This window comes from Micrasema longulum, unplaced genomic scaffold (genome assembly GCF_059751315.1).
Source record: "Micrasema longulum isolate JH-2025_06_02 unplaced genomic scaffold, ASM5975131v1 h1tg000261l, whole genome shotgun sequence".
In the NCBI taxonomy this organism is placed as follows: domain Eukaryota; kingdom Metazoa; phylum Arthropoda; class Insecta; order Trichoptera; family Brachycentridae; genus Micrasema; species Micrasema longulum.
This window is the reverse complement of record NW_028277465.1, coordinates 671,835-698,113: the sequence shown is the minus strand read 5'-3', so window position 1 is coordinate 698,113 and position 26,279 is coordinate 671,835. Positions and strand designations below refer to the sequence as shown.

The window sequence follows — 26,279 nt, the reverse complement described above, 5'->3', positions numbered from 1 at the left end:
TGTAATTTGTAAATCCTAATAACTTCCTAGGGGGCGAAACCAAGTATTTTTTCTACAAACATTTGAACAAACTCAACATATTGTAATTAAATCAACTGGTCCAAGAAGAAGCATAAACATTTAAAAATTGATTTTAGGCTTTGCCTAGCATTTGAAATAATTCAATGAGATAATTCATTTCACAACAATAAAGGTTTCAGCTCGTAAACTTCACTAAAATCAAAAGATGGAAGAATTGAAGAAATATAAATGCTCAAACATAGGCAAAATTGTGAATGTTAGAAAGTGTGTGAAGTAGCCACTTAAATTAGCCAATGATACGTCATTAGCCCTGTAAACGCCTAGACTTACATATTTCCTTCTCTAAAATGTTCTTCGTCTCTGTTGTAATTTGTCAATCCAGCCTTTTGTCGACAAAAAATTGGACAAACTCAAAATATTATATATTAAAGTAAATAATATAGATGTTCATTATTGTCGGAGCTTTGTTGAGATATAAATTTAACGTATTTATATTTAAAAAACATCGTCTTTCTGTTGCATTGTATTTAGGAATGAGAGCTTACATATATATGGGAAGTAAATTTAAACTATTCTCGATTTGCGATCAGCATATCATTTGATGGAAAAAACTCAATCGAATAATTCGATTATTTCAGTCAATCAGGTAAGCGCATCTCTTATTGAGAATAGTGTATCTTCTCTCGCGTAACCGCGGTATTTGTAATTTTCTCGAGGCATATTTTGTACACAATATGTTTAATGTGCATTTGCCTGCTTCGTAGATATTAGACCCACTTGGATTCGTTGAACCTCTTTTTCTATTTTATTTTGTATGCTCAGCTACTAATTTTCACCAGTGCCTATATGTATTATAAATTGTTTTATTATGCACATGTTTTGGTTTTGTTTTGCATGAATGCTTCTGGCGATTACGCCACACCAATGCTTTATTTCGTTTTTTTCTTTTCGATTGCTCATTGTTCCTGGAAAAAACCTCATCCTGTATGTATGTATACGTTATTTTTTGGACTATTATTCTTAAGATTGTAATTGTTTCTTTTAATTTACTGATTTCCGTGTTCATTATTATGTCTTAGCACAGACACAGACTAAAAAGTTATAATATAAGTTACACTTTTATGTTTATAACTTTGTATAAACCACTTTGTTATGTGCCGATGTAGTGTGGCACACAGATAATAAATATTCGAAGTCCGCCAGATCAATTCAGAAGACACGAAGATTTTATTTATTAGTTTATTATTTAAAAGACATTACTAAAACCATTTTACTGTTACACTTGAAAGATACCGTGTATATTAAAACTAAGTATTACGTCAGAGTGACGTAGTAACCACGAGATATTACATTTCTAATTCATCCTCAAATGACTGCGTATCGATTTATATAATACAAGTTTTGGTCTTTTGGAGGGGTAGGTTTGATGCAAAAAATAGGTATATTTATTCTTCCCACGCTACATCCTGAGATTTACGAAAAATAATATTTCACACGCGTTGAAACATATGGTTTTCAAGTGCATACGATAAACGACCCTTCTCAATAAAAATACATGATTTCTGCATTCCTTCAGATCTTAATATTGATCCCAGGGGCTTGAGAAGAAGGTTAAGTGCCAAACGCATCAGAAAATCTGAATTCTGGGTATATTTCATTCTGTGGAGAACGCAATTTCTACCTCCAGCTTACTAAATACAATACGTACTATGTAAGTACATAACATAATTTTGAGTTACACTTCGACCAGTTTCGAGCTTACCTCATCGTCATGAATCAAACCAACTTTTAATTACGCGCGTTGCTATTTATATTATAGAATATTGTATGAAAGAGACAGAAAAATTAAAAAAAGTGAGAGAAAGAAGATAAAATGAATCATAACGGGAATATTTTTAAAAGAGGACTCAAAGTTAAATTTAATTGATTATTTATTATTTGGTTTTTGATTAATGGCTTTACTAATTTCTAATCGTTCTAAATTGTCTAAACGAAAACCATTTTTATTGACATGCAAAATTTCTACACCCGTTTCTTGATTAAAATCGTGATTTTTGGATATAAGATGATTTGCGAATTCTAAACAATTATTATTACTGAGACATCTTATATGTTCTTTGATTCTAACTTTATGCATACAATATTTTATAGTATAATTAGCAACGCGTGTAATTACAAGTTAGTTTGATTCCTGGCGATGAGGTAGTAACCTCGAAACCGGTCGAAGTGTAACTCAAAATTAAAGTGGTTTATACAAATTTATAAACATGTAAGTGTAAAATGTCATACCATAGAGTGAAAAATGTTTTTGATAACAATAAAATTTTATAATTTCGTGAATATATCGCTCTTCTGTCGAAATACATTCTAGGGTGTTCTTCTTATTAATATTGTTAATGGTGCTCTTGTGTGGAAGAACCTCATTATTTAAGCGTACTTCTGGAGGGTAATATGAATTATTTTCCAGCGCTTGTCTTGATACGCCATTATTGAAGCCATGTTTAGATTTTTCAAATCTCGTATTGAATTAAGACGCGGCGGAGGCTTGAGTTGCGTTATCATGGCTCGCTAGAATAGCCGTATCGTAATACAAGAACACCATCAAATACCTGAGAATGTATTTCGATAGAAGACTCACGTGGAAGAACCGCATCAAAGCCAAGAGAGATGATAAGAATTTTCGATTGAGTCAAATGCAGTGGCTCTTGGAAAGACGCTCCAATCTTTCACTAGAAAATAAATAACTAGAGTACAAAGTAATACTCAAACCAGTGTGGACATACGGAAAACGATTATAGGGCACAACGTGTCACTCCAATACTTAAATATTACAACGCTCTCAAAATAAGGTATTGCGAGGCATAGCGAATGCTTCCTGGTTTGCCAGGAACACCGAAGTACACGAGTATTTACAAGTGCCTCTAGTAAAAGACGAGATAAGATAATTCAGTGTGGTGTACCAGCAATGGTTCGGTAACCACATCGATAGTCTGGGCCCCTATCACAATGGGAAGTTAACATTTATCTTTAATTTTATCAACAAAGTAACATTAAGTTTTCTGTATGAAAAGCAGAATATTCATACATTTTTTTTGTCAAATCGGACACTGACCCCAGGTGGCAAAATCATCAACTCAATAGTTATTAGAACTATAAAGGTGCAAAAGGGACAGGATTCAAGTGGGCGAGAGAAAAGGAGACAGGCATAGGAATTTATGTACGCTGTGACACATTTTCAATCGGCCTAACCAGTGTGTAAAGTGGCCACTTAAACCAGCCATTGACAGGTCATAAGCCTTGTAGATGCCTAGACTTCTATATTATCTTCTCTTTAATGTTCTTCATCTCCGTTGTAATATGTTAATGTTCTTTAGAGATATCTCACCGATCCTTTGGGCTAGCGATTTTGTAAAATGTAACTTTAAAATAAAAAAAATATAGCAAAACATTACGAAGCGTACTCTACCGTGGAATAAAAATTATTTCTTTAAAAACTCCTAAATTAGCGTCTTAATGAAATTGAAATTGACTACCGTTTTACGAAACCCATGCATTGATTGGAAGTTATAATTGGAAGTTTTAATTAGTAACTTTAATTTTACTTTATGTAACTACTACCTAATAAGTTTAATTACTTTACGTAATTATAATTATAAATAACATTATGATAAGTTAGAAATTTTTAATGAAGTAATTTTGTGGTTTTATCTAAACAAGATTTTTAATCAACATTATTTTTTGGTATGTGTATTTTTGTACATACACAAATCTGGATTTCTCCCGAGGGGGAGTAGGTATATATTTTTTAAAGTAGGGAGTACGTAAAGTGGCCACTCAACCCAGCCAATGACAGGTCATAAGCCCTGTAAACGCTCGAATATCGATAATCCTGAATTTGAAAAAAATTCTACCTCATCTCTGTAGGAATATTGATAAAAAAAAAAGATTTTTAATGATAGAAGTAAAAGATAAGTATTTTGATTTCATAAATCAATGCCAAAATGAACACCAATTTTTTTTATAATCAGTGACTGATTTCATCGCTTTAGCGGCATCTTCGAAATAGGCATCTTTATTATAAAATTAAATGTATTTATGCAAAAAAAAGTAAGGATAATTCAGAATTACAAATTAGTTATTAAATTCAATTATTTTTATCTGAAAGACCTTGTTACAAAGTGTTACCGGTAAAAATCTTATTTTAATAAATATAAATACATACTATTGATTGATTTGGTGTTTATTTTGTAGAACTCCATATTTAAACTTATAATTTAAGAAATCAAACACTGATTTCAGTCTACTGAACACTTTATTTTGTTTTTACAAATATAAAAACAAAAATTTCGTTACAACCATTCGTTTGAAAATGCCCTAACAAGGCGAAACAATTGTCACGAAATTTTTGTTTTTCTATTTGTAAAAATATTTTATGTCGGCCTCGTGGCGTAATGGTCAGCGCATTTGCCTACCATGCAAGAGGTCTCGGGTTCGATTCCCGACAGGGTTAATATGAAATATTTATTCTATAGGGTGTTTTCACGCTAAAATATTTCAGAGTCCCTGGGCTGGTACCTGAGGCGAAAGACTGATTATCTTACCTTCATGTAACAAAAATGATCAAGATACGCTGCGATTAGTGTACCAATGCAGTGCCCTATGCATCATTAGGTTCAGATAGGGAATTATGATGATGAAAAATAAAATAAAGTGTTCAGTAGACTCAAATCAGTGTTTGATTTCTTACATTATAAGTATAAGTCCATACATTTTTGTGGTATTTATTTTATCAAGTTTCCCATTCCGGAAAACCGTATATTATGTTTATTAGGACGTCATAAAGTAAAGCATTAAAAATAATATTAGCAAATAATATATTTTATAATGGGTACCTACAGCAATAGGGAACAAATATGAATAAAAAATAAAGATATCGAAGATGTCGCGAAAGCGATGAAACCGGTCATCAATTTAAGTATCGCTCCATACGCCAATAATTTTCACTAAAAACTTGAATGTTGTTAATTAAACAGTCATGTTAATGTGTTAGTGCCTGTTGGAGAACCGATTTACAAAATTAAAACTTTTTGTTACGTACATAATTAAAGTTTATTAAAGATTTGAATGGACTGTACCTTTATAGTGTTTTCATGGGTACGCAAAAATAACCTAATTTACAATGCAATGTCCCAGAACTGCCTTATGTAAAAGGGAATACAATTATTTGAGGAAATGCCAGAAAGCATAAAAAATGAAATAAATGTAAATATATTTAAAATTAAATGTAAAAAGTATAAATGTGAAAAATATTTGGTAATATATAGTGTAAATAGTGAATATAATTAATGAAAATGTACATATGAAGCAGTGAATATTATAAATTAGGATATTAAGTGTATAATAGTGATAAATAATGTTAGAATAAGTATAGATGTAAATATTGTATTGTAAATATATATTAGACTGTATTAATCATAGAACTAAATAAAATAAATAATAATTGTACATTTAATTGGGTTTAAAAAATGAGTTGAACACATTTTTTTTAAATAACGCTTTTAATGCATTTAACGAAATCTGTGCACGCTTACTTCTACTAAACTAACGACAATTTCTTTATGCCGTTCTGTTGTTTAATTCGAGAAATTCATTCCTTCAGGTTACCCGAGAAGGTGAGCTTCTTCCATTCTACCAGCAGGAGTTGAAGGTTGGAGCTGATGGAGAAGAAGACAGACTCATGTTCATTTGGCCCACCACAATCGTACACAAAATTAACGAGAATTCTCCCCTCTATGGACTATCAGCTTCTGATATGTTGAGGGAACGTTTTGAGATCGTTGTTATGTTGGGTAAGTGGCTTATAAAAACGTTTTTTTATTTGCTCTTTTATTTTATTTATCATATTTTATTATGTTTTCCATCGAAAACAACAGTAATACAGTATATAAAAAATATTGTGGGCCAATAAATTAATCCACAAAAATACAAATTCAAGAAAGTCCATTGAAGTAAGAAAATAAAACATAAAAAATACTTAAAAAGTAAATACGTGAAAGTGTGTGTATGTTTAAAGTAGGATAAAAAACTTATAAAATAATAAAGAAAATAATGAAAAAAATCTTACCTGATAATTGCATTGTTGACTTTATAATCGTGGCTAATCAAAATTATTTAAAAACTAATTTAAGCGTCTTGCATATATTGAGTGGGACATTTTCAGATTACTGAATGTTCTTTCTTCGTGCGAATTTAAAAAATGTTCTGAAATTGTGGGTCTCTAAATGACAGTTCTCTATCTTCGGATCTGACATTTTGCGCTGTGAGTATTGTTACATTGATTTGCTTTTTATCCAATATTCACGGAAAAATATTATCTAAAGAGACCATAGAGTACTGAACTTAGTTAAATAGAAAATCATGAATAAACAAGGTCAAAAATATCCAATTCCACAAACAAGAAGTTCATGGAATATATTGACAAAAAGTTTACTGAACTTAAAAACAGATTTATCCCGAAAAATGGAAGCAGAGTTCTTAGACATAAAAAATCCAAGATTTGATTAATGTTAAACATGAAGAGATAAATTCGAATCTAAAAACATTAATGGATTTACCAAAAAAACAAGAAAAATTACTAATATAATGTAAAATACATGAAGACAGAATTACTGCTATCAACATAAAACTTACAGAGGCTGAGCAAACAACTCTCAAAAACTCGGTGGAAATAAGTGGCATAAAAATTTTACCCTCAGAAATGACTCTAAAAACTTCTTATATAATAGCAAAAGCTTTTGGCATACAACTAGATCCCTTAGATAAGGCTCTTATTCGCCAAACGGTAGCAAACAAACTCCGACTAGTCATATTTAAGCTTAACAAACTCGATAAACTTAATACTTATAATCGTATTCTAAAAAAAAATCCTTATATCTTTAAAGACATATGTGCTGAAAATTCGTAAATCTACCTAAACGAAACTAAATCCAAATACAAGAAGGACCTATTTTGGAAACAAGGAAAATTATTACAAATATGTATGGTTTAAAAATGGTAAGATTTTGGCGAGAAAATCGGATGACTGAAATATTTGACATTAAACATAAAAATGATATGAAGAGAAAATTTCTCTAGATATTAATGGCTTGTGCCAAATTAATTTTATGTATAGTTTTTTATAATATGCTCCCTGATTATACTGATTTTACATTTTTTACTAAAAACAGAAGTGACAACCTCTATTATTTGATTTAAATAATGTTTTTTACTTCCAAAAATACTTCACAATTAAAAAATCATGCACCAAAATATTAAATTAAATCGTAGTGATGCTGTAAAAAATAAAATACAAATTTGACGTCATAGTCCTTTTTGAATGCAGAATAAATCTTGATAAATATAGTCCGAAAAACATAAAAAATATTAAGTTTTAATACAACGAAACATCACCGACAAAATGTCGGAGTGATTATATGTAAACATAAAATATAACATTTACGTCACAGTGGTAGAAGTTTCTACTGAACATGTGAATTGTCTGAAACTAACCATAAATAACGACACATGTATACTTAGAATATATAGATCTCCATCAACTAGATATATGTATATTCCCTTTTCTTCTACCTTGGAGTCACTCACAGAAATACGAGATATCAGGAATATATCAATACTCTGAATTCAAAACATCGACATACTGCAAATGACTATAAATTTCTTCTTCTTGCTCATGAACTACTAAGCGCCATCAATCAATGTACTCGTGTAGATATTAACCCAGCCAGTATAAATACAACTGGAACTTGCATATATTACATTGTTCAGCGTTAAGCCGAATAAAGACTTTAATATAATCATTTACCAATCCACTATAACCGACCATTATACTCTCATTTTTACAACTCAAACAGAGCGCAGCCAGAATTCTCAAAATTACTTCTCAATTAACACTAAAATAGACTAAGATAAAGTAATTAACTCATTGAAACCGAAAAATTAGGATGAACTATACTAAATCAGTAACCTAGAAGATAGCTGGAATTACTTCATTGAATTCCTACCGTCATCAATAGGTAAATCTAAATCTCCCACCATTAAAATTGCACGTAAAAATATAAATAAAAAACCTTGGGTAACACAAGATCTGCTTGAAAGTATCAGGAAAAGAGATAAACTACATCAACGAACAAAGAGTAACATGTATGATACTAACCTACTTAAATTTTATAAACCATATCGTAGTCTTTGTTCTAAACTTGTTAAAACATCTAGTACAAAACCCTCATCAAGGAAAATAATGACCCAAAAAGATTTTGGCAAATTAAAAGAGAGATTTCCCTATACTACAAATAAAGGCACATTACAACCAATTGAAATTAGATGGATAAATAAAAAATATTTGAGGAAAATTTCGAAAAGCTACTTAACTTTATAAATAATCACTGCTCCAAAGTTGGATCTGATTTGGCAGAAAAAAAAATAGACCTGGTACCCATTTACCCTTTACTAGTACCACTCAATCTTAATCAGTATTTAAAAGCTCTCCTACAACGAAAGACGAAATTAAAATCATTATAAATTTTATGAAGGCTAGTAGTTTCTGGCACTATCGAAATTACTATGTAAACTTTTAAAAGCATCTGTAATTATATATTTAAGCCACTTTCCTTCATTATCAATAGAATTATTCCAAAGCACCTTTCCAAAAAAGAAAAAAATAGAATCCGTAATAACCGTATATAAGAACGGTGATAAATTGGATATTATTAACAATAGACCTATAACTATATTAAATACATTTTCAAAAATCATAGAAAAAGTTATCAAACCTCAATTATTTCTTCTGCGCCTACCTATGCATAACACACCTTAGAAATTATTGCCAACTCAAGAAATGTACTTATACAAAGGGGCTTAAAACAAATACTAATAAAGATAAGTTTGGAAGTTTTAATTGGGTTGTGGTCCTGTGGCTAGTGTCTCGGACTCACGGACCAAAGGTCCGTGGTTCGAATCCCACTCTACCCTAACTCGATTCCATTTTCTAATAGTGAGTTATTTACAACTCGTTGAAAATGGCCCTCAAAATGAAATATTTGGGTAAATTATAAGAACGCAAATATTTATTTTTCCACAAAAAAAAAAAGTATTTCGTTTGCGATTCGTGGCATTGGTACGTTCTCGTGAAAGGTGACGAATATCAATTTAATAAATAATTGTTCAACGATAAATGTTATTAAATATTTTTATATAACCACTTACCGACTTTTCTATGTCTAACGGTTTCGAGACGTACCCGTCTCTTCGTCAGGACACCGATTAAACCAACATGCAAAACCCACTATACACCTTCACCATAGTTGTTGCATAAAAATATAAAACCAACACGACATGCGTTTGAATAAGCACATGCACTGATTAGGACAAACATGCACTGATTAAATTATGGAAATATTACTTTGTTTGAGAATTAATGAAAAAAGTAGAGGGGGTGGAGGGAGGGGGTAAGCTTAATAGGTTTAATAGGGTGACCATTACAGTGGAACATCGTATAAAGGACTATATTGGAAGTTTGTATGATTATTGATCAACCTATCAAATATAAATACCTATTATATAATAAATATTAAATATAAATACCTATTATATACTTATACCTATTAAACCTATTAAGCTTACCCCCTCCCTCCATCCCCTCTCCTTTTTTCATTAATTCTCAAACAAAGTAATATTTCCATAATTTAATCAGTGCATATTTGTCCTAATCAGTGCACATGCTTATTAAAATGCATGTCGTGTTGGTTTTATATTTTTGTGCAACAACTATGGTGAACGTGTATGGTGGATTTTGCATGTTGGTTTAATTGGTGTCCTGACGAAGAAACGGGTGCGTCTCGAAACCGGTAGGCATGGAAAAGTCGGTAAGTGGTTATATACAAATATTTAATAACATTTAATTAAATGTTTGACCACAAAGTTATTTCTTTAAATATTAATAATCAATTAAACAACGATTGACTTAGTCCTGTGATCTATCAAACTACATTTAGTCCCGTGATCTATCTGATTATGTAATGGCTTCCATAAGTATCCATCAATCTCTTTGTGTCTATTTTCGTACACAAACAATCGTAAATGTACGTGCTAATGACCACTTACTAATTGTTCCGTATTGTTGCACAAATAAACAACGATGTTAGTGGTACTAAATGTATTTATTTTAGAGCATATGGCAAAATTTAAGGTTAATTTATGCATGGCTCAAAACAATGTTGAATTATACATGACTGATATTTGAAAAAATTTTCCTGTCAATATGCCATTAACTCAAAACTCCTGCCTTTTGATAATGAATTTTCCACTGTAAATTACCCAGAATAAAAATATAACATATTAATAAACTAGAAGTGGAGGCTATTCCATGCTTCTTATGGTGAGATTTACTGAAACTAAAAGCATTTTTTTTAGTTAAGTTTGTAAGTCTAATTTGAGTGTTTTATTTTCAAAATGAAGAACCTTTAACCCAGTATCTTAATTTTTATTGTTATTATATTCTATCAGATAGTTTGAGAATTCAAAATAAAAAAACATTAACTTATGACTAGAATTCTTAAATTATGTTTTATAACTTAGTGCAATTTACTCATTTTAATGTGTAAACTAATGTTTTGTTATTTTTTTATTAATTTACCATACAAAAATTAACATATAAATTATCAAGTCCTACTGGACTGCATAAACTGCAGTTCGTCAGCAGGTGCTTATAGTTAAGTTCTAATATAAATACACAATATTATCTCTTAAATGGAAAAACAGAAAAATATATATTCCCATGTACATTAAAAATAAAAAAAATAAAAAAAATTGTCCAAATAAAAAGGAAAAACACAAAAAAATTTCAATATAAAAAACCACGTTCTAAAAGCCAGATTTTCAGCAGACGTCTTTCTCTTGAGCCAGATAAGTTTTTTTGATTTTTTATATTTAATGGGAGCATATCATACATTTTTGGTATATTGTACTCTATTGTTCTTTTCCCGTATTTATTATTGAATTTAGGGAGAGTTAGTCCATCTACACTAGTGAACTGAGTATTATATTCATGCTCTAATTTATTTCTATATTCAGATAGAGACGCATGCTGAGAAACCAGCTTGGACCATAATAAAGCTCTAACGGATAAAATATTTATAGATTTATACAATAAGGATATTGGAATATCGTGTCGCTGACAGTACAATTTTTTTTAAATTAATAATTTGATCAATGAATTTTGTAAGTTCTGAACGAGGTTTATGTTTGTATTACAGGAAAAAGCTATTTAAAGCATTAACTTTGTGTTCAAACGTTTTATTATATGTTAGTTAATAATTGCATATTATTAGCGACTTTTCTATGTCTACCGGTTTCGAGACGTACCTTTAATGTAAATGAATATTCATAAAATATTTTTAATGGCATAAATATGTGTAAGTGAACAACTTATGTAATTTTTGTTTACATTTAACATTTCGGATATAAAATACAAATAACGTCCTGACTGGCTAGGAATTCCCTGATTAAGTCAGAACCATTTTTGTTACATGCATACATGCATGGGCCATTATAATATAGAGCTATGTTTCCTAACCTTTTAAAGCTTGCGGACCGGTGAAAATGGGAGAAAAAATTTGAGTACCGGTAACGCAGGTATAAAAACTTGTATTTATGTGGTATTTTGTATATAGGTTTTTAATATAATATTATAACTGCTATAGAAATATAGATGACGCCTTAAAAAATGGGCGACAAGTATTTCTGCGAACCGGTAGAAAATCTCAACGGACCGGTAACGGTCCGCGGACCGGTGGTTGGGAAACACTGATATAAAGTATCAATACCTAGATTTTAAAAACATACCGCGTAATTTAATTTAAAAAACAATAAAGGATATTATTAATCTTCATAATCGAATTTTTCATGTTTTCATTTTTTTTATATGTAAAAATAATCGTGTAAACGAAATTCTAGACACTTGTGTATATAAAAAAATAATTAAATAGATCAAAACAGTGGTAAATTTAGAAAAAAATTACTTTAGCATACATGACAAAAAAGACATAGGCAATGTTAAAGTGGGCCTTACTAATAAACTTGGTACAAAGTTACGCCTAGGCATAGTGTGGGAATACGGATGGGAATACCATCCTTATTATAGTGGTAGAATAAAGTTAGTATTCCCATACATATTCTACCGCTTTGCATAGGCGTAACTTTATACCAAGTTTATGAGTAAGGCCCAGAATGTATTCATGTATACTAGGGTTATCAATGACAATCAGTACTACACACATAGTTAAAGCTTGCAGTTTGGAAAATAAATGCTTAAAAAGTACAGATTTTTATTTGAATGAAATTAATGCACGTTCGTTGATATTGTTCAGTATTGTATCATTGCTATGGATTGCTAACCTGGTCTGTTTTTTCAGAGGGGGTAATTGAGTCGACGGGAATGACAACCCAGGCGAGAAGCAGTTTCCTCCCTTCGGAAATATTCTGGGGTCACAGATTCGAGCCCATTGTGTCATTCAAAAAGGAGACTGGAGAATATGAGGTTTTAAATGTATTTGACTACCATATTTCAAAGAATAACAATGTCGACTGTGTTCAGGACAAAGGCTTCACAATTACTACAATTATATAAATGCAGTTTCATTATTTAAAACGTGTTTTTAACCAATAGCGTTGGTCTTATACATATTGTAGCAAAAATATTTAAACCGCTAACACCTATTGGCCCAGTCTTTTTGACAGAATGTGTATATGACCAACGCAATTGTTTAAAAACCATTGACATATTAATACATAGACGCGCCATCCAGAGTAAAATATTTTAAAAAGTAGTGACACGAAAACGTGCCCATAGTTACTGAGTTTTTTTTATTTATACCAGGGCTGCATTCAACAATCATTCAAATGCTACCAAAAATTAGAGGATACGCATTTTTGGTCTATAAAAAAGTTTGTATTTTAACGTTTACAATCGACATTCTATTTTGGTGGATTCGAATCAGATTTTCCCCCTTAAATATCTTGTAATTTCGACTCCTTATTTTCTTTTCACTGGATTTTGGGGAATGCAAAAATAATATCAACTAGCATTTATTAAGTTGAAAAAACGTATTCCTATCGGTGCAGCCCTGTAAATAAGAAGAGCTTCGTGATTGTGCCGCCAGGCGTAGTTTAAAGTTTACGAAAAATAATATTTATATTTGAATATCAATTGTTTTAAGCTTTGTTAATCACTCACAAACAAATATTTACCAATGAACAGTTACACAATCCTTTTTAAAATGTTTTTCCAAAAGGTTTTTTACAAGCTTTCATGACACAAGCGAGCATTTTGGTTTCAATTCTAAACGTCACGCCTGGCTGGCGGTCGAAGAACGACTAAATACGCTGTACGCAAATGACTGAGCGTTTGGGCATGAGTTAAGTGTCATAATTTTTTAGGGCTCATGAACTAAAGGAACTTTAAACTAAATTGTGGTTTAATGCCTCTGTCCAAAACATAGTCGTTATAGTTAATATTCAAATTATACATTAAATAAGTAGAGTGTTGGGTTGTGCGTTAGTGCCTGGAACGGATTGCTGATAACTGAAATCAGTCTGAGCAAATGAATTGATTGGTCTAAAATGGTTTTCTAGTACTAATTCAAAATTAATTTTGTGACACTTTTTTGATCTAGGTTTATAAGTAAGGCCCAATAAATTACATTATTCCAAGGTGGTTCAATAATCTCCCGGAGACCATAAGTCACGTGGAAGATCGTAAATTAAAAAAAATACGCCGTTAATACGTTACAGTATATTAAAATAATTATGTATTTAATGTATCTTAAAAAAATTATAAATATTTTATTTATTATTATTTATTTATTAACATACATAAGTTTATTGTACATTACTTGAGACATAAGTCCCAACTCCATGGGAATAAAAGTCCTGTGTCGAGATGGGACTAGCAATTAGTTCACACAGACACAGACACATGAGTATATCACCACAAATATAGGAACAGAAACATATTTAAATTTATTTCAACAGAGAGGGAAAACATTTTTGAGAGGGGAATATGGAAGTCTAGGCATTTACAGGGCTTATGACCTGTCATTGGCTGGTTTAAGTGGCTACTTTACACACTGTGTAACATTCACCATTCTGCCCATGTTTGAACATCCACATTTCCTCAACCCTTCCATCTGTTGACTTTTGTGAAGTAAAAGAGCTGAAACCTTTATCATGCGGGTGAAATTCATCCGGCTGAACCAAATTACCTACTAGGCAACGCCTGAAAACAATTTTCCAATTTTTATACTTCTTCTTTTACCAGGTAGTAATTCAACAATGTTTGAGTATGTCCAAATGCTTGCAGACTGGTTGGATTTTCTCCCTAGGGAGTTGTTCATATTTAAATTTATTTCAACAGAGAGGGAAAACATTTTTGAGAAGGGAATATGGAAGTCTAGGCATTTACAGGGCTTATGACCTGTCATTGGCTGGTTTAAGTGGCCACTTTACATACTGTGTAACATGTTGAAATAAATTTTAATATGAACAACTCCCTAGGGAGGAAATCCAGGCAGTCTGCAAGCATTTGGACATACCTACTCAAACATTGTTGAAAGAAACATTTTTTTTTAAATACATATAATTAACATTTGGAAAATCATCAAGGAGTTTCTCACACAAATCCCTCCCACGTAATACGTGCCGTTTGTCCCACAGGGCGCGGAACGGTCTCGTTTTCAGGTATTTCAAAATATGCGTATTATGGAAAATTTATCTGATGTCGCACGGAAAAAATAATAATACAATTACCATCGTAATTGTTTGCTTGAAGACGGCGTAAAATGATGAATTTAATTATAAAAAGTAACAAAACATTCCAACAATGTGGTAAAACGTAGATACTAATCCACCTTTTATTTTCTCATTTTAAAAATAATCTAAGGACAAAAAACATTGTTATTTTCTTTAAATTGCGTTTGTAAAAAATCCTTTGATTTCTGGCACTCGTTCAGGTCGTTATTATTTTTATTTGTTTTATTATTTTGAAAAATGAGATCGTTGTTTTGTCAATTTGAATGCGATACACCATTAGTTGGGAGCAAACGCAAATTTACACTCTCTTCAAACTAAGAAATCGATATTTCAATTGAAATGAAATACTTTTACGATTCCACGCCGACGTTTTGATATTGAAAAAATCTGAATCGTAGCCAAGAACTTGATTGAGTTGGAATGAGAAAGATCTTTCATTTCGAACGCTAAAAGGCTAAGCAAAAGGTAGTAACAAAAAAAATATGTATTTTTATAGTAGTACCAATAAGTGTAACAGATCTGTGTGTGAAATAGTACCAGAACCCTGGACAAGTGTTTTTGACTCGATGTCTAGTCCGAGTTAAAAATTTTGAAAATGGAATTTGATTGAATTCGAATACCATGCTTGAGGTTCTGGGATCGATTCCCGGAAGGGTTAAAGTGAAACATTAGTTTTTAAGGTGGTTTTCCATACATTGCTATTATTAATTGTCCCTGGACTGGCACCTTCACTCTTTGAAGCACAGTTGTTCAAAAAATGTACCATTTATTTAATGATTTTTTTTATACAAGAACCGTGGTAAAAACGAATTACAACATTGATAATATAATATAGATGTTGCCGCCAAAATGTAAATCGGCCACTCAACAGAGTGGTTGGTCTGTTCATTTAATGCCGGCATTCACCTGAATGGCTAGTTGATTGAATTAAGATAACTCAACGATCAACTTGTTGATTGGTTGTGAGCTATCTCTTTGACAGCGGCCGAACCAAAAGCCGCCGGGTAGGTTAAAATAGATTGGGTTAAGTTTGAATGAAAACATGAGTTTTTACTTACCTTAAGATGATTTAAGGATTATTTATTAAGTTAGATTAAGCATTTAGTTCAATAACAAAACTTTTTTTTATTATTGAACTTAACCCAACCATTTTAACCTAACCTAACTTCAGATAACTAAATATTATAAATTTAAAAATTAAACTAAAATTAAATTAAAATTAATTTTATTGTTGTATTAAAATGAGGCTTGGCGACGCGACGTTTGGCCCTTTCGTTCGTTAACGAACGGCCTAGTTATCCAGCTGAATGCCAGCATTTAATCAACAGCCTAGCCGCTCGGTCAGTGGCTAATTTAGTTTTTTGTCAGCAACATAGACTTTACATTTTTGCTAATATACATCATCATCATTACCTTTCCGCACTTAATGGTGCACTTCATTAGTAGACCAATTGCACCGTATCTTGTTCATTTTTGTTACATGAAGGTAAGATGATCAGTCTTACGCTTCAGGTACTATGAAATGTTTCAGAGTGAAAACACCCTTTTGAATAAATATTTCATATCAACCATGTCGGGAATCGAACCCGAGACCTCTTGCATGGTAGGAAAACGCGCTGACCATTACACCACGAGGCCGACATACATAACATCTACATATTTAATTTGTTTTCGTCCAACAGACCATTTTCAACGAAATTGAGTTGAGTGTACAGGAGGTCTGATAAAGCCTTTATTCATATATTTATTTATTTTTTTGAATTGTTTAATGCGTTTTTTAACGAATTTCGCCTTATGTTGTGGTCCTTTTTTATGTCTATTTCGTAAAAAAAAAAATATCTATTTCTGCAGATTTGTGTTTTGGTCTGTAGGACAAAAACGAATTGAAGCGACGATTAGTCATCAGTCTCAGACTGATTATAAAGTTGTTTACATTCTTACAGGCATGGTGGTAGTCAGATTTATACCACTGGAAGATCTTTTCCATTGTTTTTTATACACGCAACAATAAAAGAAACAATATTAATTTATTATTTTTCATTAAAATAAAAAGCTTTGCCTCAAAGAATAAAGCGTAAGACTGATCACTTTGCAAACTAGAGACCGGTTTTATCGTTTTCGTGACATCAGGTTCACTGAGATGGGATACTCAAGAACTCGATAAAAGAAAAGTCACAACAATATATGTATCAAACTCATTAAAATAACAATATATGAAATAGCGTAACACTTAGTAAAAAGTTCTTTCGGATTTAAAATATTATAAAACATAAGTTTGAACACTCTGTCCTTACTGTTTTTGTATAAATACATTTAATTTTTTAATAAAGATACGAGTCTCAAAGATGTCTCTAAAGCGATGAAACTGGTCATTGGTAATTGTAAATTTGTGGATGTTATTATCGCTTGTCCTGTATTTCAATAAGAAGTTTCATTATTTCATAATTCAAACAAAACTGCACTAAGAAATGCAAAAATTCGACATCATCGAAAAATAATATATCTTTATGGTAACGAGTCGATATATTTTGAAACAAAGGTATAATTATTATGAATAAATTATAAAGCGCCATTTTCGTTATATAATATCTCAAGGGCGCTTTACAAAATGATTCTAAAATAAATTAATTTAATTGGAACTTTTTGAATTTGTAATTTAAGTAAAACATTTTTTTTTTGTCACACGCTAAAGATTTTTCCGAAACATCACTTCACTCTCACAGTTTCGCACTTCTGCTGGGGGAGCGTTCCATGCCATAGGGCCTACGACCACAAATGCGCGTTCACCGAATTTAGTTCGCTGTTCGTAGAGGTGTAAAAATTGTTCCTCTCGCCGTATATGTAGCTGATATACGCGTAAGACGTCTGTCAGCTAGATCATCTGGAATGCATAGTTCTCTTAGATATTCCGGAGCAGAGTTGTGCGTAACTTATACGTAAGCCAACAGAGTTTGTATTCCACGCTCTGCTAAAAACGAAGCCAGTGTAATTCCCGAAGTATCTTCGCAATATCTAAATGGCGTCGTAATCCTTAATTATATTTTTCCTACATTTAAGTTTTCGTACACAGTATCATAAAGTTTACCGTTTCAGGTGGACTATACACTATTCAACAACACGTATGAAGTGGATACGCCTTTGTGTAGTGCAAGGCAACTTGACGAGCTAAAGGCAACTATGAGTACTCCAAGCAGACTGGGTAAGAACGTCAATTATAACTTTATTTATTATTCAGCCTCATGGTGTACTGGCGAGTGCGTTGCCTGCCATGAAATATATAAAAATAATATTATAATTCAATAAATTTCTATCTCTTAACCACCATAAAAATTCATAAAATTTCATATCTGGGGCATATACTGCGTGGAGAAAAGTACCACTTGCTTCATTTAATTTTGAAAGGCAATATCGAGGGTCACAGAGGGGCTGGAAGAAGACAGATGTCCTGGCTGCGAAATATACGAGACTGGACTGGCTTCAGGACTGTGGAGCAGATTTTCCGGGCAGCACAGGACACAGAGACTTTTGCCAGAGGGATTGCTAACGTTGGGGATATATGACAAGGCACTAAGAGAAGAAATATCAATCCACCTCCATGTTATTTTATCAAGCTTTGTGGATTTTTACAGTCGTCTGAAATGGGCCTATTTCGACTTACGCACGCCAACAAAACCCGGTCTGATATTCCAAACGCTTTTGCCGCCGTAGAAAAAGTTTTTATCTCGCGTGTTGACTTATAAAATACGCAAGAGAAAAGTGTTTTTTCGGCCGCGAGAGCGGCTCAGAATAGCACCGCTGGGCCGTGATTACATACGCTATCTTCATCGGTACATATTAAGACAGTATAAAGTAAAATAAGTATTTATGTACAAAAATGTGTATATTTGTATGAAAAAGTATATTCATCGGTAACCTGTAATTGAACATGTTTATGATATGTTTAAATATTTACATTAATTTGTCAAAAGAGAAAAAGAAATGTACAAATTAATACATGTCAACTATGTGTACGTGTTACTTGATTTTACTTGATCTTTTTAGTAGTAGATCTAGTTTATAAAAAATATATTTGTTTAATTTTTTTTTTTCGATTTTTTAAAAAGGTTGTTGATATTTTTTTCTGCATTTTATTTTTTAAATCTTTGTGAACTCCTGAGCTCTTAGCACGAGACAGTTGTTTTGTCATTGTTTTTTGTCATTTTTAATTTACTGTGTTATCTTTTAAAACAATTACCTAAGTATATTAAGTATAATGTAGTTGTTTTATACAATTTATAAAACAACTGTGTAATATTGTTTTTGTATTACTTCATCATTTTGTAATATAACACTGTTATGTTTAATGTTTTAATGCTTGTAAAAGGCATTTTGCCGTGTACACAAATAAAATAAAATGTTCAGAAAAAAAATTGCATTCATATTCTATTTTTCATGCAGAAAACTTAATTTTACTTTGTAGATAAAATTGAAGATAAACGTTAACTTCCCGTTGTTAAAACGGGCCCAGAGGTGGATAATATATTAGTATTGATTTAAATTAATGTTTATGTAATAATATGTATGTTTAGACTTACCATTATTTTGTATCCTAACTCAATACAGGGTTCTTGACCTCAGTAGTTAGGGATTTGTTATTATTTTGTTGAAATATTCATATTTGTATGAATAAATAAACAAATAAAAATAATTATTTATTAAATATTTATATTTTTTCCTTTTTAGAACGACTGGCCGTCAGTTCTACCATTCCTGTGCACCTGGGTCCATCTCCATCAAACGACACCCTCGACTCGTGTTCGGTAGACTCCATGTCGCTGGACGAACACATAGAAATCAAAATACCCGAATCTAGAATCGAAGAGAACCGGAGAATGCTTGAAGCCCAGAGTCAAGTGCCAATGCGTCACCAGAACGGGGACGTTAGCCAACGAGACAAGATCTACGAAGAGCAGGAACAAAACGGTGTTTTGGTCAATGGAAATCATCACGAATACCATGCTCATCATCACGAGAACCATCGTCATCAAAACGGCGGGCAGAATCATAATTTGACGCGCCAGGGGTCTGAGCAGCATTTGTTGCAGAGTCTCAATCGTCACGGCTCAGAACAGCATTTGCTTCACAATGGCATCATCCACAATGGAACGAATGGCACCCGAAATCACGTGAGGATGTACAGGTTCGTTTGCCTTTTTATTCACTTGTAAAATATTGTCAACCTTCACGAACTTAATCTAAACTGTAATACTGATTAGGTACTGGGAATAAAAGTTAGGTACTCAACACTAAATTTTTTTGTGGGTGGATGGATTAAGAATACAGTTCTGTAAGTAAAATAGGCGTCGAACCCTGGAGAAGTGTTTCCGACTCGATGGCTACTCTCAAAACCCTAACTGCAAAAATTTTGAAGGGAGAAATCAAGTTGTTGGCGCGTTCATCTACCATGCCTTTAGTCCTGGCTTCGATTTCTGGCAGGGTGGATGGAAAATATTAAAATATTGGTTTTAAAAGTAGTTGTACACTGCAATATTTCATTGTGTCTGGACAGACGCCTGTAGCATAAGACCGATCACCTTACCTTCATATAACACATAATCGAAAAACGCTGCATTTTTTAAAAAATAAGGTAAATTTAACTTATATAGTGTCCATGCGGCTCGACTGTGAAATCATCCACCATTCGCTATCAAAGATATTTCTACAGTATATGTGTTTAAATCACGATTAAAGAAACATCTTTCACTTCCTTACTCTCTCCTCTCTTCCTCTCCTTGTTTCGTTTTCCCAATGAAGATTAGTATTTATATTAATTCGTTTATATACACACACATATTTTTTTTTTTTTTTTTAAAAGAAACATTTGCGTTCTTATGATTTACCCAAATATTTTATTTTTAAGGGCCATTTTCAACGAGTTGTAAATAACTCACTATTAGAAAATGGGAATCAAGTTGGGGTAAAGTGGGATTCGAACCACAGACCTTTGGTCCGTGAGTCCGAGACACTAGCCACAGGACCACAACCCGATTCATTCATATTGCTAATTCTATGTTTGTATCGTTTTCAAGGAGTTTTAAAATTGACTAACTATTAAAAAATGACAATGATAAGAGTGGGGTTTGAACCTCAGACCGTGAGTCCGTTGTCACCGATCTTCTATTTTCAGTCTATTCTTTTATTTCTACTTTTTTTCAAAGTCAAGCCACCTCATACCCTAAATTTTTCTGAGACACCATTTCTCAAAACTCAATATTTTGCCGTTTTCTGCCACGATTTACATCCGTAGAAGAAAATAAATATAATGCTTTTGCAGACGTTATTTGGTTTTTACTAAACATGTTTGTCGCTGATCTCCAGACAGTGTTGTTATGTGCCAATGTATTAGCACGGAGATGAATTATTCGACGTCCACTAGATAAATTGATAAGACAGGAAGATGTTGTATGTTAATTTATCTTTTAAAAGACATTACAAAAAGTCATTATACTGTTACACTTGAAAGCTACCGTATTCATTCAAACTAAGTATTACGTCATAGTGACGTAGTAACAACGTGAGGTTACATTTCCAATAGCCTCCCAAAGGACTGCGTTTGGAGGTATGCTTGCGTAATGCAAGTTTTGGTCCTACGGAGGGGTAGGTTAACACATAAATAGTTACTTTTATTCTTTCTAAGCGACATCCTGAGATTCAAGCGAAATTCTATTTCTCACGAACTTGAAGCATATGGTTTTCGCGTGAATACCATTAGCGACCATTTTAAATGAAAAAAACACGATTTATTGATTACGTAAGATATTGGTCCAAGGGGATTTTACCAGATGGCTAAGCGCCAAATGCATCTGAGCTCCAGATATATTATGATCTATGGAGTACGTAATTTCTACCACCAGCTAACTAAATACAATATGTACAATATAAGTACATGACAGCGTTTTAACTTTAAAATATGGCGCTCGCATTAAAAATTTGCATTACTAGGAAGAATAACGAATACTATTTGATTCAACTTTAGAAATTTGTTATTGAAATGACCTTTATGCTTTAACTTTTCTGAGCCGAGTTCCTGTGGGAGGTACCAGAAATACCCCAGCAAAAATGCTATAAAAATGTTATTATGATTGTCAGGTAGTGTTTATAAAACTGTTTTATTACATTTTGAGTTTTCTACGAATTTTTTATTTTTTTTGTAAAATGCTGTTGCGAGAGGATGCTGCGTGGCACCGCGCTCATATCGCTGATGTACGTTGAATAACACTGATCTAAAGGCGGGCATTTCGGTAGCGGGAAGGTATAGTGGGGAGTTGGGAGGGGGGAGTGCATGTAAAACCTGACGCACAAAATCCGGATTTTTGTGGTTATCGCTAGAAATAAGCGACCAAATAGCAAGAAGCACAAGTGCAAACTGACTTAGATTAGATTAAAGATTATTAGACTATAGAGTGAAAAATTGTAATGTTTGCTGTTTCCACGGGGGAAAACAAAGACAAAAGACAGTAATTTTTGAAAAAATTTAGCAGAAAAGTATTTTAATAATTTTGATACATTCTTAACATTATGAAGTAGGATTATGTGAAAAATTAAATCGGTAATAAACAAAAAAGTTAATGAAAAGAATATGCTCGTGGGAAACTCTAAATACCCCACTTAGGCACAAATGGGTTTATATAAACCATTTGTTTTCATTTAGATATGGATTTATAAAACGCGCGACTGTTGTGTGTGATAAAGCCGATTATGGTGTAACTTGACCGCAAATTATTTTTCTGATTGTCCTTATCTTATTTAACAGTGCCGAGGAATGTAAATACTGCGAATTCGGAATAGCGTTTATTTAATTATTTATATATACGCCTAATGGGCAATTTTAAGAACATATTTATAGATAGAAATTATTATAAAGGAAAGTAGAAAGACACAGTGGTATATAGTAGACTTGGTGGGAGTGGAAGCGGGAGAGCATTTAAAATAAACCTAATCATTTTTAGTTAATCGTTTAATATTTATCAATTTAGAAAGTAAAAACAGCTTAAATTACATGCCTTGTATTAATGGTCTTTCTAAAACATGCATATAAAAGAATATAAAAACATATGTCAAAGAACTTTCAAAACAAAATTCAAATATACGTTTTTTTTTAAAGGTACCTAAAGTTTTTAATTTTGACCACCTTTATTTTAGAATTTTTTATTAGGGACAAAGTTTTTCGTAACCGACGTCATCAATCTTATATTATACAGGGTGTTCTTTAAGCCCTGTCACATCAGAAACCACGACGATCAGTATGAGCAAGAAGACATATTGGCACATTAAAATACATTTTTAGACCGAATAAAATTTACAAAACAAAATATTTAAAAAAACAAATGGTTGCTTACTTCTGCAGGGATGAAACGAGGAGGAGGAGGAGGGTGTCTGATATACCGTCAACCGCGCGGCGGCGCCCCCCTTGCTTATCCCCTGCAGAAGTACGCAACCATTTGTTTTTTAAAATATTTTCTTTAAAAAAAATTGATTGTTCTTAACATTTTTTTTAATATGTTCATATGTCTTCTTGCCCATACTGCTCATCGTGGTTTCGGGTGTAACAGTGTTAAAAGAACACCTGTATACTGAGAAGGATTTGTCAAACAAAAGAAAAAAACAAATAATTAAATGTATTTATTTATTATGTGAATTTAAATATTGTGTAATGATGTTTACTATAAAAACAGATGTCAAAACGTATTTACATGTATTTCAACGGAGATAGAGAACTTTCTTAAGAAGCAAATATGGAAGTCTAGGCATTTAAATTCAACCTATTAATGCTTGGTTTTTGTGGCCACTTTACACACCATGTGATATTCAAAAGGAGCAAAAACATTAGAAGGCATCACCTGGTTCTCCACGGCTCACAGTTCTTCGGGAGTTCTGAACTACGGGGGGCGGTCCTAACTTACTCGTATGAGGACACACGGGAGTTGGCCGCAGACAGAGCGGCCTGGAGAGATTTCGTGGACACCATATGCTTCATTTAGGGAGCGGACATGGATTAAGCAAAATACTCTTACTAAATATTATTTTTAAAAACGCAAATCGTAGAGACGAACTTATGAATCATTAACCCCGAGACTAAATTCAGTGAACCTGTATTTTTATTTATAGCTCTAACATTAAACTATTGTTATATAATTTGTAATTTAAAACGTACATTACCATTTGAACTTTCACGAGTTTCGTGTAGGATAGTAAAATTATTAATTTCTAACTTTGATTAAATCTTTTCAAAAAACTTTTGGGTATTTGGTTCCGTAAAATTTGACTGGGTAAACTGCTTTTAAAATTGAAATGAAATATATGTAATAATATGTTGTTCCAAATATTGTTTTTAATTTGTTTCTTTTTGATTATTATTTTAATATTTTTACTGTCTTAGAACAGGGTTATTTACCCTAGTTAAACAGCCAATGTAACTTGATAATTATGTTTAATAAGTTCTACTGTTTTTTTAAATATAAATAAAACGTTGGATAATTCAGATATTTGGTGGGATAGAATAATTTTTCCAACAGATCCAGCCTTATTATCAAAATTGTGCGTATTTTATTGGCTTCCAATGCTTTAAGCTTTATTTCGATAGGCCACGGTCTTAAAACTGTAGTCTGATAAAAGTAAGGAAATCATTCGATTTTGCCGTTTTACAACCATGTTTTTTCAAAATCACGCCATATAAAAATGTAAATAAACATTGGATAATTTTTTTTTTCAAGTAATTCTGATGGAAAATATGCTCAAAAGTTTTGTTACTAAAATTTAATCTATTATTAATATTTAAAGCATTAACTTTGTGGACAAACATTTTACTAAATGTCATTAAAAATTTGTATTTAACCACTTACCGATTTTTCTATGTCTACCGGTTTCGAGACGTACCCGTCTCTTCGTCAGGACACAAATTTAATCAACAACCAATGTATTAAAATGCATGTCGTGTTGGTTTTATATTTTTGTGCAACAACTATGGTGAAGGTGCGTAGTGGGTTTTGCCTGTTGGTTTGCATGTTGGTTTAATTAGTGTCCTGACGAAGAGACAGGTACGTCTCGAAACCGGTAGATAAAGAAAAGTCGATAAGTGGTTATATACAAATATTTAATAACATTTAGTCAAATTTAATCATTTGTGACCGGCAGATTACGCCTCTTGAAATTTTGACTAAACTGAGGTAGGTACATTGGTACCTACTCGTAAAAGTATTTATGTGAATTTTGTTCTAATGATTTAAAGTTTAAAGATAATGAATTGAACAGGAAAGTTATTAATAAAAAAGTTTTTTTTAAAACAATAAAGGCGTTTTAAATCACACAAATTTTGTGGTTTTTTTCTTATATTTTAGGTTAAATTATGCCTTCAATAATCGAATGAAAAAAATATGTAGTTAAATGTTTTAGTTCAAAATCTTTTTCACGGAATTAAGTTTTTTTTACGTAATTCATCGTTAAGTATTAAAAATAAACCATAATCAGTCTATTTCACTTATTTATTCAGGACTCCAAGTGGTCATCTATCGCCACAAATTCACCCAGAATCTCCAACATTGAAGATTTCTATGGACGAATTCCAGAGAACAGAGAACCAAACTCCTCCAGACTTCGTATAGCAGAGTCATCTGCCGCCGCCGCACAGAACCTCTAGAGCGGTGAGTTACTCCACTACATTTTCAAACCAGAGCTTTGGCTATTACCCGCTGCACGAAAACTGGCGCTAATAGTTAGAATATTTTTAACGATACAGTTTAATTTTTTACAGCATTTTACGTCAAATCATTCAAAGTAATAAAAATCATCTAGATAAATAAATAGCCCATGATACAAGTATTATAGTATTATAATCTTTAGATATTGACATAAATTTAAATGTTTTTTCATTGTTCATTATTTTATAATAATGAATCTGAATATTTTTTTTCAAACTGTAAACAATAATAAATAATAAAAATTATGTCCTCACTAGGGTGGGGTTATCCGTTCCGAGAACACTTAACAAAATACCTTTTTTTTTGTTTACATGTAACAATATAGAAAGAAGGCCTAATATTCAGAAAGAAATTACAAAATACTTAAGTTAAGACAGTTTATAAACGCTGCGTATTTATATTTAATGTCTGTATATCTGTATTATGTTATTTCACTAATTATGTATTTATAAATGACGAAGACAGCAATAATAAAAATCAAATTTATATTACCTACATACCTCAAGCAAAATTGGTACGCGTTTTTAGTTTTTTTTTTGTTTTTTGTCCTTTTTTATTATATTAAATATTTATGGAATACACAAGACCAGTATGTACATTAAATAAAAACAAGTAACAAAATGTTTCCATCCCCCTTTTCACGGACATATTTTAAAATCT

The 26,279-nt window shown here is 31.9% G+C and overlaps 1 protein-coding gene across 7 annotated transcripts in view; it reads left to right on the top strand.

The window, feature by feature from the left end:
- The window catches only part of Irk1 (Inwardly rectifying potassium channel 1), a 108,603-nt gene extending 83,054 nt beyond the window's left edge, over positions 1–25,549 (top strand). For all 7 annotated transcript variants that reach the window (XM_088224034.1, XM_088224030.1, XM_088224033.1 and 4 more), the window contains exons 6-10: positions 5,681–5,870; positions 12,489–12,613; positions 17,977–18,082; positions 19,606–20,062; positions 25,412–25,549. In XM_088224034.1, the coding sequence (XP_088080160.1) occupies positions 5,681–5,870; positions 12,489–12,613; positions 17,977–18,082; positions 19,606–20,062; positions 25,412–25,523 (990 nt within the window). In that variant the 3' untranslated portion in view covers positions 25,524–25,549. The remainder of the gene's footprint in view (positions 1–5,680; positions 5,871–12,488; positions 12,614–17,976; positions 18,083–19,605; positions 20,063–25,411) is intronic.
- Positions 25,550–26,279: the final 730 nt, after the last annotated feature.